Source organism: Salvelinus sp. IW2-2015, unplaced genomic scaffold, assembly GCF_002910315.2.
Source record: "Salvelinus sp. IW2-2015 unplaced genomic scaffold, ASM291031v2 Un_scaffold285, whole genome shotgun sequence".
Lineage (NCBI taxonomy): Eukaryota > Metazoa > Chordata > Actinopteri > Salmoniformes > Salmonidae > Salvelinus > Salvelinus sp. IW2-2015.
In genome coordinates this window covers 43,258-56,933 of record NW_019942531.1, presented here as the reverse complement: position 1 = coordinate 56,933, position 13,676 = coordinate 43,258, and the positions used below count along the sequence as shown (strand labels likewise).

The 13,676-nt window shown below is 43.3% G+C and overlaps 1 protein-coding gene across 1 annotated transcript in view; it reads left to right on the top strand.

Moving 5' to 3' along the window:
* The window catches only part of LOC112068229 (DISP complex protein LRCH3-like), a 90,259-nt gene that overhangs the window by 51,035 nt on the left and 25,548 nt on the right, over nucleotides 1-13,676 (top strand). The window contains exon 11 of the mRNA XM_070438074.1: nucleotides 13,273-13,333. Coding sequence (XP_070294175.1) covers nucleotides 13,273-13,333 — 61 coding nt within the window. The remainder of the gene's footprint in view (nucleotides 1-13,272; nucleotides 13,334-13,676) is intronic.

Here is a 13,676-nt window from a genome sequence, read left to right as displayed (position 1 = left end):
GTCTGCAGAAGTGTCTGTCCATGACTGATGCAACCACAAAAAGCATTGAAGACAGAGTTAATGAGTACTTGAGGTCACCGAGAAAGACTGAACATGGCCTGATCTCCCTTATGTAAGGAATTAGGCACTTTCCCATGTTTTACCGTTGTACTGTAGGCTATGTTTACTTTCAGACTGCACAGTAGCCTAATAAACAAATGCAGGTGGCTATATCTTCTAAATGCTTTATTATCCAAATGTAAAAGCATATACTGTACAGTACTGTATTTCTTCATCAGCATCTTTATGCTTTCGTTAATAAATATGAATAAAAATACTCTTTCAAATGCAGATGTTGATTTAGTTATGGATGCATAAGGAATTACTGTGGGAATAAATATAACTGATTTACAGAAATATTGGAGCAAAGTTGTCTAATGAAGGCAAACAATTTAGAATCCTCCAATTCTTATGCTGGAGCCACTCCCGACCGTCACGTTGTACAGCGCCATATTTCCCCATTCCATCCTAAAGGAAACCCTGAGGGTGTTGTGTCATTTATGCGCTTTCTTTCAGACTCAGTGCGAATCAGAGGAACTCCTACTATCAAGGTGGTAGTTATCAGAAAGGTATAAGGATTCCCTAACACGAAATGTGTTTAATGACACTCCATCCAGTACTATGCTCTATAATGTATCGATAAAAGAGACTTTTAGAATATTCTCTCTGGTATATTGGCGCAACATTAGGTAGAATCTTCCACGAAAGTGGTTCCTTGCAAAGATGCGCTCCTGGGGTCGAACGCACGAGAACAGTATACCTCAGAGGAATACTCTATACTGAGGACTTTTATTAATACAGCGTTGCTACCCCCACACGACCAATAGCGCATGCAGCGCCAATGCGACGAGCAAGGTGTGCTGGTAAATGATGTGTAGAACTTATTCTAAAGGAGGAACCTCTGTAGAAGTAATTAGCTCGTTGGTAGTCTTGTGTCACTGAGCAGCACGTACACATATGATACTTTTGTGTCTGCTATTGTTTACTGCTTCTCGCTCTAAGCTCCTGGACACCATACGTCCTGACGAGTCGCGAGAATTCTGTGTGCTTGTATTCGATTTGATCTTAAGTTTCTAGTACTATTTGAAGTGGCTTTGCCTCGATTAGTTCTCACGATTTGTTTGATACGAGAGGCATAGCGGTAGCATTTATCTTATTAAGCTACATCATGTACGAAGTGCCGCGGACATGCATTACGAAAGTAGCAGCATTACTTGCTACTAACTCCGTTCTCGAGCTCATGTGCGTGATCGAGTGCGCCTGTAATGAATTTCACTTTAGCCTTTACCTACTGTTGGAGGATATGTCTAATGGTAGAAGCGCACTGTGGGGTCACTGTGAATCTGTCATTAAATCACTTATTTTGATGTACGCCAGATTGAAATGGTTGTTCGGTGCCGACTTTCTTCACAATCGGATCCGCATCAGAGGGACAGGAGTAATTTGCTTGTATTGTAATTGCCATCTCAAATTAAATGCCCTAGCTATGACACACTGTTCTGACGCTTTTGGTAGGTGTCCTCGTCTTGGCAGCTTTTTTTGTTGGTTGCCATATTTTAAGTTTAATTTTAATTTTGGCTCATTATTATATACTTGCTAATGTTACATGGTAGATAGTTAGTTTTTTTTGTACTCATCCAACCCCTCGGACTTACTGTTAACGTATATTTCTCGACGCATCCTCTTCTCGGTAACCGCTGCAGTTAATGGTTTGTGAGATGCTCTCTTTGAGAAGTCTTCATGGTGCTGGCTCTGCATATTTGCGCTCGAGTGTCTACCTGCCTTGCATTTGGTTGGACTGCCGACAGACCCTTCGTGTGGTGCGGAGCTTGTTCCCATGTTAGAAACAGAGAGTGCTAATCCCTGTCCATAGTAACGAATCAATCCTCATAGACTGAAGAAGTCCATACACGTTGCATACGCACTATGGACAGGACCAGAATGTGTGTGTTAATGACTACTCAACGGAGGTGATTGGATCGTGATCACTGTCACTAAGGCTCGGGTAAGTTATTTGACTGGGACGGTACATAGGACATAGTTTAGCACGCCAAGAGTCCATTGTACTTTTGGTAAGTAGAGAGCTTGCATAAGGCAAGACGAGCGGAGCTCTGATATATCTCGGATATGCACGACAATAATTTCGCACGATTGTGTTTAAATATAGTTATAAGTATTTCTAAGATATGACTGTGTTTCTCAATTTTTCTTTTTTTTTTTTTATTCCACTTCGGCAATTTCGCGTAGCTGAGTTGTTGTGTGTCATGGTCTCCATTTTAGCGATGCAAATCCACAATGCAAAATTCAATTTAACTTCTCACGGATTCGTAAGGTCGCTTAGCGAGGGCAATATGCAGAGTAGATAGATGCAAGGGTGAGAAGATGGACTTTGTGTGCAACAGAGTGCTGTACATGGCCACATGTTAAACAACGGTAAACTAAGTCGAGGTCGGTCGAGCTATGAGGACCTTGTGTCCACATGTAATGTGGCACATGCGTGAAGAGATATGAGAGCACTGGAGATTGATGCTTACAACGCATAGTCTAAAAGGTTATATGCACTTCAGCTAAGAGATAATGAAACATAACGTCCTGAGTCCAGTAGGCCGAAAATCCTAGGTCGATGTTGCTTGAAGCGCAGACATATAGGTGCCTATCAGCATCCAGTGGCTTCAGTAATGCAAGTCGGACGTAAAACTTCGCTCCAACTGCACACAGCCACAGCTCATCTCGAAGATGTCTCATGGCTCAATATTGTGCGCCTCCGATTTTGTGATTGCATAGCCTAGCGGTGTGGTTAAGTGGTGCAGAGGTGTCTCCTGTTTGTTCAGGGTTTTTTCAGATAGATGGTACTCTTATGAACTAAAATAGGTTACGTCTGTGTTTAATAAGGTCTAAACATCCCTCGCCGTGTTTGGAAGAGAAGAAGAAGGATGAGTTACACGCCAAGTACACCATCCGACAACGTGAAGCATGGAGGTGGAAAGCTCATCTCTATGTATCGCGGGATAGACATTTTCTGCAAAGGGAAGGGACCGATCTGCACCGTAATTACTGAAGGTGCGAGGAAATTTGATAATGGGGTGCATACTGATAATCGATGCGTAGATTGTTGAGGTCTAGATCCACACATTCCTTACTCCTCCTCAGTCACAGAGCCCATTGATTGCACTGGGCCTACGTTCGTGCTGTGGCCCTCTTACCCCAGTACACTGCACCACATCCGACTACCACGCGTGACACACATGACACTACGACGCAGGTGCCTCGAACTCTCAATGAAGTGTGGCTTACCGTAAGACGCAGCGCTCAAGTCGTCTGAAGTGAGTGCTGTAGCTACACAGCGTTCTCATGATCGATTGATTACTCCAAACTGAGTACAATAATCTCTCTTCTGTGAGGGTGTATGCTGGAAAGATCGTCGAGTTATTGATGAGTCTAAGTCGCCTGATACCACGAACACTCGTCTGATCATCGCACATCGCGTACTTGCTGCGTAGACATGGTCATCCGTCTATGACTGGACGGAAGTGGGCAAAATTCCTTCGCGTACGTGTGTGCTCCAAATGCTTGGCTCCACGCATCATAGCTTAGACCTGTAAACGTTATTGCACTTCTGTCTACATTGCTCACATTTGTAGCGCTTTTGTTCTATAGTAATTCCTTCCCATGCTTTTCCTGCTTTCTTCTTCGCATTGTCTATCACACCGACCTTCTCACTTATGTTACTCGCATGATATGTATCAGTGCACAAGAGGATCAGGGTCTAGGATTTGGTTCGTTTGGTGCCTGGTTCCGTGCGGGGCGAAAGGGTTTTCCCATAACAATGGTGAGTTTTCTGGATTTTTGTTTTAGACCGTTCTCCACAGTTTGAAGTGTTACCTACTGATAAAAATTAACAGACCTCTACATGCTTTGCGGTAAGTAGGAAAACTGAAAATCGCAGTGTTCATAATACTGTTCTCAGCCACTGTATTACTCAACTACCGTGGCACGCACATTGACTCTTACGGTACCTGTGTATAACCTCGTACTGTTATTTTACTGCTGCTCTTTCATTATGTTATTTTTCTTTTTTACTTTATCTATTTATTACATAAACTATTTTTCTTAAAATGTGCATTGTTGGTTAGGGCTTGTAAGTAAGCATTGGGTGCAGCGTCTGGTTAGGCGTCGTGTCGAGCAGGACTGGCCAGTTGGGCCGTGCATCTTCCGGTCGGTCAGATGTGAGCGACACGAGAGCAGAATAGTCGCTCGTGTATATGGATAGCATTAGCAGAGTGATCCGCATGATCGTCTTCGTACTGTTGAGGGGTGCATATATAGTGCTTGTCGCGCTGGCCAGTACTGAGAGCGATGTCACTGTTCTTACGTTGTTTGTATTGCTAGTTGCATATTTAGTGTGGGCGTTAGACTTTCTAGGTATTAACTGGTCATAGTGGGTGTGTAGCTTAGAGTGAGGGAGTGTGATATAGAGTTTGGTTGGATAGAGTTGCTGATAGAGGCATCTTTCGCTCTAGATGTCATGTTATATCCCTTTAGCTCAGTAGCTTAATGTGTTTGTCTAGAATCGCGGTGTTGATCTGTGTTCACAGAGTATTCCAATGTGATGAAGAGCTGGTACCTCGAATTGCACATTGTTAGCTGCATTGACGGTACCACAAGTGGGCACAGAATACCAATTGGGATGGATCCCGAGGCAAATGTGGCTTACCAGTGAACCTCCGGGTGTTCATCATTAATACTGTGTCTCAGAAGTGTCTGTCCATGACTGATGCAACCACAAAAAGCATTGAAGACAGAGTTAATGAGTACTTGAGGTCACCGAGAAAGACTGAACATGGCCTGATCTCCCTTATGTAAGGAATTAGGCACTTTCCCATGTTTACTACAGTATGTACTGTAGGCTATGTTTACTTGTCAGACTGCACAGTAGCCTAATAAACAAATGCAGGTGGCTTATATCTTCTAAATGCTTTATTATCCAAATGTAAAAGCATATACTGTACAGTACTGTATTTCTTCATCAGCATCTTTATGCTTTCGTTAATAAAATAATGATAAAAATACTCTTTCAAATGCAGATGTTGATTTAGTTATGGATGCATAAGGAATTACTGTGGGAATAAATATAACTGATTTACAGAAATATTGGAGCAAAGTTGTCTAATGAAGGCAAACAATTTAGAATCCTCCAATCCTCTTATGCTGGAGCCCACTCCCGACCGTCACGTTGTACAGCGCCATATTTCCCCCATTCCATCCTAAAGGAAACCCTGAGGGTTTCATTTTTCGTTTTTCTCGGGAATAGAAACACCATAATTATAATTAATTACGCCAAATTTCTTAAAATCAATCCCATATACTATGTTATTATGAAAAAGGTTTTAAATTCTCTGGTAATGCCAACATGGTAGAATTTCAAATGCTTTTCAAAGATGCCCTCTGGTGGTCAAACCAGCACTAACAGAAAATATTTCTGACAATTGAATAACGTGCCACAGAATGCTGCAGCAGCCCGCAAGGTGTGCTGCAGTGTGACTTTTAAAGGAGGAACCTCTGTAGAAGTAATTTAGCTCGTCTGGTAGTCTTGTGTCACTGAGCAGCTCAGACTTTGTAGTCTGTAATAGTTTGCAAGCCCTGCCACATCCGACGAGCGTCGGAGCTGGTGTAGTACGATTTGATCTTAGTCCTGTATTGATGCTTTGCCTGTTTGATGGTTTGTCGGAGGGCATAGCGGGATTTCTTATAAGCCACTTGGTTAGAGTCCCACTCCTTGAAAGCAGCAACTCTACCCTTTAGCTCAGTGCGGATGCTGCCTGTAATCTATGGCTTCTGGTTGGGGTATGTACGTACAGTCACTGTGGGGACGACGTCATTAATGCACTTATTGATGAAGCCAGTGACTGATGTGGTGCACTTCTCAATGCCATCGGAAGATTATTTGTTGTTTGTTTGCCTCTGATTAATGCCCTCCTTGCCTGTTCTGAGTTTTGGTGGGCGGCCCTCTTGGCAGCTTTGTTGTGGTGCCATATTCTTTCTATTTTTTAATAATGTATTTAATGGTGCTCTGTTTTTTTACAACCCAACCCTGATCTGTACTTCTCTACAACTTTGTCCCTGACATGTTTGGAGAGCTCCTTGGTCTTCATGGTGCTGCTTGTTTGGTGGTGCTCCTTGCTTATTGGTGTTGCAGACTCTGGGGCCTTTCAGAACAGGTGTATACTGAGATCATGTGACAGATCACGTGATACTTAGATTGCTCACAGGTGGACGTTATTTAACTAGTTATTTGACTTCTGAAGGTAATTGGTTGCACCAGATCTTATTTAGAGGCTTCATAGCAAAGGGGGTGAATACATATGCACACACCACTTTTCCGTTTTTTATATATTTATATATATATATTTTTTTTTTTCTTTCTTTTTTTTTTTCACTTCACCAATTTGGACTATTTTGTGTATGTCCATTTACATGAAATCCAAATCAAATTCAATTTAAATTCCAGGTTGTAATGCTACAAAATAGGAAAAATGACAAGGGGGTGAATACTTTTGCAAGGTGCTGTACATGGCCAATGTTAAAACTGTAACTTAAAGTGGGTTCAGCTTCAGTGTTCACAGTAAATGTGCACTGGAAGTTGCACAGAATTTTCACAAGTTCAAGTTTGCACTCAGCAGACCTGAAATTTGCTCAGTCAGTGCCGAAAATGTTTTGAAGGAATATTGCCTATAATAGTGCTGTATATGACGTATAACTCACTCACACAAACACGAGTCCAGCTCTTTGGCAGATTTTCAGTCTGTGTTGTCGTGTCTCTGTTCAGTTTTTCACAAATGTTTTTGACTCAAGAAATTACTGTGCCCAACAGACCATAAGATCACCAGTCTAAATAAAGGTATATATAATCTGTGTTGAGTTAGATCACACATCTAACCCCCCCCCCTTCCCCCATCTGTCTCCCACCCACCCCCCTGGACCAGTCGCACGTGTGTTCTGGCTGATCCCTCACTTTCCTCATGGATCATTGATGCCCCACGAGGTGAAATCTTGCATGTGGAGCCCCAGACCGAGGCGTGAATGCCGTGCATCTTGAACTTCTTCCATTTTCTAATTAATTGGCCAACAGTTGTTCCTTCTCACCTAGCTTGCTTGCCTATGGTCCTTGTTGCCCATCACCAGGCTTGTGCAGGGCTACAATTTTATCCCTGATGTCCTTACACAGCCTCTGGTCTTGGCCATTGGGAGAGGTTGGAATCTGTTTTTGAATTGAGTGTGTGACAGGTGTCTTTTATACAGGTAACGAGTTCAAACAGGCAGTTAATACAGGTAATGAGTGGATGAAACAGGGAGTGCTTCTTTAAAGAAAAACTAACAGGTCTGTGAGAGCCGGAATTCTTACTGGTTTGGTAGGATGATCAATACTTATGTCATGCAATAAAAATGCAAATTAATTATTTAAAAATCAACAATGTGAAGTTTCTGGATTTTGTTTTAGATTCCGTCTCTTCACAGTTGGGAAGTGTACCTATGATAAAAATTACAGACTCTACGATTGCTTTGTAAGTAGGAAAACCTGCAAAATCGGCAGTGTATCAAATACTTCTTCTCCCCACTCGTATGTAACCCCCGACATGGAACTGCTTTTCTGTGGCATGCGACACCTACTATCTGATCACGTGATTCCCCCAATGTTTGTTACCGTTGTGTACATTCAACCTAAAGCTAATATAACAAAGCATCAGAGACTATTTATAAATCTGTACAGAAACTGGACTCCATCTCTCCCGACGCAACCAAAATTTATTTTAGGGACTGTAACAACTGTACTTTGCAACAAAGTTCCTGCGCACATACCACCAGTGGTGAAATGTACACTAGGAAAAATAAGACTCGACTTGATGTGCTATGGACAATACCAAATGCATCTTCTGCCACCACCAGGACCTCCCTGGGGACATCAGACCACAATGTTGATCTACTCAGGCCCAACTACTGTCGGCCTCTGGAGAGCGGAGCAAAGCCCACAGTTAAGACTGTCCAGATCTGGAAGGACACAGTACACGTGTCTCCAGGCGTGTTTTGATGGTACTGCGTGGGAGGTATTTGTCTCAGGGGTGTTTGACTGTTACTGCTGTGGGAGGTATTTGGTCTCCAGGGGTTGTTTGACTGTACTGTGTGGAGGTATTTGGTCCTCCAGGGGGTGTTCTTGACTGTACTGCGAATGGAGGATTTGGTCTCCAGGGGTGTTTTGGACTGTGTACTGCGTGGGAGTATTTGGTCTTCCAGGGGTGTTTTGACTGTACTGAGTGGGAGATTTTGGTCTTCCAGGGATGTTTTGAATGTACTGCCGTGGGAGGTATTTGGTTCCAGGGTGTTTTTGATGTACTGTGTAGGAGTATTTGGTCTCCAGGGGTTTTTTGACTGTTACTTATGTGTGGGAGGTATTTGAGGACAGCAGCTCTGATCTTGATGAACTCACAGATGTGTTTAAGATATGAAATACTGGGTTGAGTCAGCTGTGCCTACTAAAACCTGTAAAATCTTCCCTAACATAGCCTGGGTATCGAAAAAATCTAAAATCACAACTTAATAGGAAGAAAGGCAGTTCATGGCTCGAGGGTGAGACAGGCTTTAAGAGATGTACAATGTTGAGATAAAAGACAGATACTGGTGGACAAGGAGGCATACAAGCAAAGGGGGAGGAGCGCTCTGCCTCAGGAAACGCAAGGGTGCCTGGCAAGGGATTAAATCCCTGGGCTAGTGCCCCACATAGGGCAGGCGGGAAAAACCATGCTGACCTTGGGGAGACCAGACATGGCTAACAATCAACTGAAATGTTCTTTCTCTCAGATTTGAATCAGACAACTTTGTCGAGAGGTAAAACAAATGGAAGCATCCATTACAATTTTTAAGGCGTTTGTTTGTTAAACAGCTGATGTTTTTGAAGTTGGTCAGGGGATTGTAACGCACACAAAAGCCAAGGCCCAGACAAATAAGTGGACATGGTGTTTAAAGCAACTGTGCTGAAAATTTGCTGGTGTTTTTACCAGACAATTTCCATCCTCACTCGACCAGCAACACGTGCCAGTATTTGTGAAAAACTCATTATACCAATCCTAAGCTTCTTAATCCCTCTGTGCTGAATGACTGACCGCCTTGTCAACCTTAGTAATGAAATTAGTTAAATTGTCATTCTCAGCATACCCAGAAGCTCCTTCCTCAGCCAGCAGAGTGATGATGCCATTCTTACTCTCATCACATGGTCTACACGACATTCTAGAGGGTGCCAAATTCCCATGGTCACGGTTTCTGTTTGTGCACTTTTCTTCATGGCCTCAACACAATCCAGCCTTACATCTGGCACAGAGACTATCGGACTTCTCAGATGGAGGGCGGTTTTGTGGCTGGTTGGACTTCCTGAGCCACACGGTCAAGCAGGTGCAAAATAGTTCCCCAAGTGTCAGACATACGGCAACACCAACACTGGCTCTCTCGGGAGTGTGTTTTTTCCCCACTCCTGTACATCTTGTACACTAATGAGATTGTACTAGTTGGCCATCCTGACACACCTCGTTAAGTGTCGCTGATGACACTGCCTTGATCAGCCTGTTGCATGATGACGAGGAAACACAGGAGGGTCCTAAAGTACTGTCGTAGAGCGGTGTGACGAATCACACTTGGTCTCAATACCAATAAGACAAAAGGATGTGCATAGACTTCAGGAATGTACAACAGCCTACCTCTGCAACATCTATCAGAGGTCACCCCGGAATATAGAGATTGTAAGAATACCCAATATCTGGGTGTCCTCTTGGAAATAAGCTTCAGTTGAGTTAAATGTACAACCTGATCTCAAAAAGAGCAGAGACTGTACTTTCTCAAAAGCTGGGATCTTTTATGTAGACTTGTACTATATTAACTCTGTTTACAAAATCTTTCATTGAGAGTATTTTAACTTTTTGTATGTTTGTTGGTTTGCAATGCCAACTGTCAGCCAGAGAAATATGCTCTGAGAAGGATTATCACACACAAGCAAGGTATTGGAGTCAAAGACAGGGCCTGGATGGAGATCTTTAAGAAGGGTCAGGCCCTCCGCAGGCTCACATCATTTTAGACCAAAAGCCACGCCCCTGTACCTGCGACTTTGAACTACTCCCCCCTGCGGCGCAGGTATAGGGCACCCCTCAGCAGGGAAAAACAACAACTAGAAATCATTTGTTGCCAGACAAAAAAAAAAAAAACTCGCTGTAAATCAACTTCTAACTGACAAGAATGTACACATTTATAGCAGTTCAAAAGTTGTCAGTTTGGTGAAATAGAGAGCAGGCAAATGTAGTTAATTTGCTTATTGTCGCAAAGCTGAAGAAGCCGGTCAACACAGGTAGGTAATCATTTTTGTTCACATCAAATAAAAATTTCAGTAAAAAAAAAATAGCAAGGGGCTGATGTTCCTATCCACCACAGTAAGGGCCAGCAGGCTGGTCTCTTTTATTGCGCTATAGTAATCAAACCAGTTGGCGCAGGTAGCCTAGTGGTTAGAGCGTTGAGCGCCAGTAACCAAAGGTTGCTAGAATCGAATCCCTTGAGCTGACAAGTTAAAATCTGTCGTTTGCCCCTGAACAAGGCAATTAACTCACTGTCGGCCGTCATTGGAAAATAAGAATTTGTTCTTAATGGAACTTGCCTAGGTAATAAAGGTTAAATGAATAAATAAGTAACTATTATGAACGTTGTATTGTCAATTTGTTTTGTATTTAAATGGCACTTTAAACGTGTACATTGACACTGAAACAATTTCCCCACCGGGGACAATAACAGTCAGTTAAGTTAATGGGTAGGCTACATGTTGACTTTCTTGTTAAATTTTGGCTTAGATTACGTTTTCTGGTTTTTCACTTCGTCTGTAATCAGCTGTTAAATATTAAATAAAATTCTTAATAAGTACATTACTTCTGTCATTGTCATTGTGTATTTTTTACTTGTATTGTATGTGTTTGTTGTGTAGTGAGAATGTTGCAACAACCATGGGAAATAATGTGTTTAAGTGAGAAGTAGGCATTGGTCTGAAGCAGAAAGACAATTCACATTAATGCCTACGAAACCAATTGCTCTTACCATTGCTAAGCAATGTAAGCTAGCTACATGTTACCAGCCTGACCTTATGCACAGACTCAGTATGCATTGACACCCTCTGTTCAATTGCACATTTTGTGGCTGCTGAGGTCATTTCTGCAGGGCTCTGGCAGTGCTCCTCCTCTGCACAAAGGGGAGTAGCGTCCTGCTGCTGGGTTGTTGCCCTCCTCGCCCTCTCCACGTCTCCTGATGTACTGGCCTGTCTCCTAAGTTCAGGCCCTCCATTGCTCGGACACTTACGCTGACAGACACAGAAAAACCTTCTTGCCACAGCTCGCTATGGGATGTGCCATTCCTGGATGAGCTGCACTACCTGAGCCACTTGTGCGGGTTTGTGACTCCGTCATATGCTTTACCACTAGAGTGATAAGCACCAAGCATTCAAAATGTGACCAGCAGGAAGCTAGAACTGAGAAAGTGGTCTGTGTCACCACCTGCAGAACCACTCATTTATCTGGGGGTGTTCTTGCTAATTGCCTATAATTTCCACCTTTTGTTCTATTCCATTTGCAAACAGCAGTGAAATTTTTGGTCCAATCAGTGTTTGCTTTCCTAAGTGGACAGTTATTTCACAGAAGGTTAGATCGACTTGGTAGTTGACATTGGTGTTGGTTTAAGTGTTCCTTTATTTTTTGAGCAGTGTATAACAGTTAAATGTCCCCCATAAACCTCAATGAGGAGTATGTGCACTTGTGAGGCCGATGTGCATTCATGTGCCTGTATTTCAAAGCCAATATCAAGATATCAGGATTGTTATAAACAGTGTTGCTTTGAGCTCAATAATAAAAATAACACCTACAGAAGCTGAGACCCTGCCTCTCATTAATATGGCCAAACGTAGCATGGTTTTCCAAAGTAGTTTCCCCACGCAATTGCACTTTGAAATTATTACAATCACAAGGCGCACCACACAACGGGGTAGGAGCGAGTGGTGAAGCCTCCTGCATTAAAGCAACCGGGCCAAAATGAAACCGCAGGCCACAGCAGCAGGGAGACATTGTTATATGAATTCATGAGGATTAATGCACTTTGCTATGTAAACAAATTCATGGAATTTTATCTCCACCCCAAAAAATCGGCACGTTTTGATTGAGGTGACCAGCGAGAATAGTGCAGCTCGAACCAGTGCGACCAAAAAAGAAATGTAACTGGGCACAGCGAAGTTTAAAGGGTGGCAAAATGTGACTAAATAGGGGCAGTCGTGAAGCCCAGCATTTAGCACAAGATGTTTAGAGAGGGACAAGAAGACAACACATTGGCTGGGGTCGGATAGCTTTCCTTCACCCTTCAAGGAATCAGTGATGGTATTAACTGGAGAGGGGGGAGGGTTGAAGGAAGGGAGTGACCACAATAGGAGCAAAGAGAGGATGAGCGTGTGTGTGGGGTGAGGTGGAGGGTTAATGGAGGACAATTGAAAAGGGACGAGATAGAATGCATGGGAGGAAATGGACACAGGGCGGAATGGACACCAGACATGACTGCTGAAGACTATGCGTGGTCATGGTTTACGGAGAACCCCTGTAAAACTGTATTCAATCCTAATACCTTGAGCCTTTCATGCCAACACACATGAACTCACCGTGGCGAAAACCTTCAGACAAAGAAACAAAGCCGAAGAGGAAAGAGGGGAGGGGAGAGAAGGAAACAGTGTGTGGACTCACCTCGTTCTCTGTGGGACTCAGCTTTGTACGGGCTTTGAGATGCTTTGTGGCGTAGAAAACCGAGAAGAGTCTCAATGACACCGAACTCTCCAAAAGTCTAAATGTTTTTTTTAAGCTCACTACTCGAAGCTACTTGGATTTGAGATCAGATAATGAAGCGCTATAGAGAATGTCACTTTCAATTGAAGGTCGTTCATATTATCTTTTACTTTTTAAACATTTTAAAACATGAAGATTACTATAGATACATACACAGCATTGTATCAGCACTTTCTATTATCAACTCCCCACTAACTCACCGCACACAGTGATACTAGAGCAAGACATAAATCAACAGAATAAAAATGGAATAGTAGTCGGAGGAACCTTGACGTAGGTCATGACGGTGTCCCGCTGCACTGATCGCGAACTTCTGCCTCTCCTCCTCGTACCGCAGGGCGGCCAACTGGGCCATCCTCCGCAACGCGCTCCACGCCCCCACCCGGCGCCCCCGCACGGCCGGCACCAACACCAACCCTGGCCCCTGACCCTCTCTGAACACAGGGAGAGAGGGAGGGGGAGAGAGAGAGAGGAGGAAACAAAAAAGAAAGGAGAGAAAGGAAGGAAGATAGCAGAGGGAAAACAGAAAGACGGTGAGGAGGCGGCATGAGGAAGAGAGGAGAGGAGTTGAAAAGAGGTGGTATCAGCATTAGACTCAATAAATCACGTTTCAAACCATGAAAGTAGTAATTGACGTAGTAATATAATCAGTATTGGAAAGCTGTACACAGCATTTAGACACCACTTGGGTTACCTGATTAGGAGGCAGAAGAGGCTGGCATTCATGTGCAGTCCTGAGGG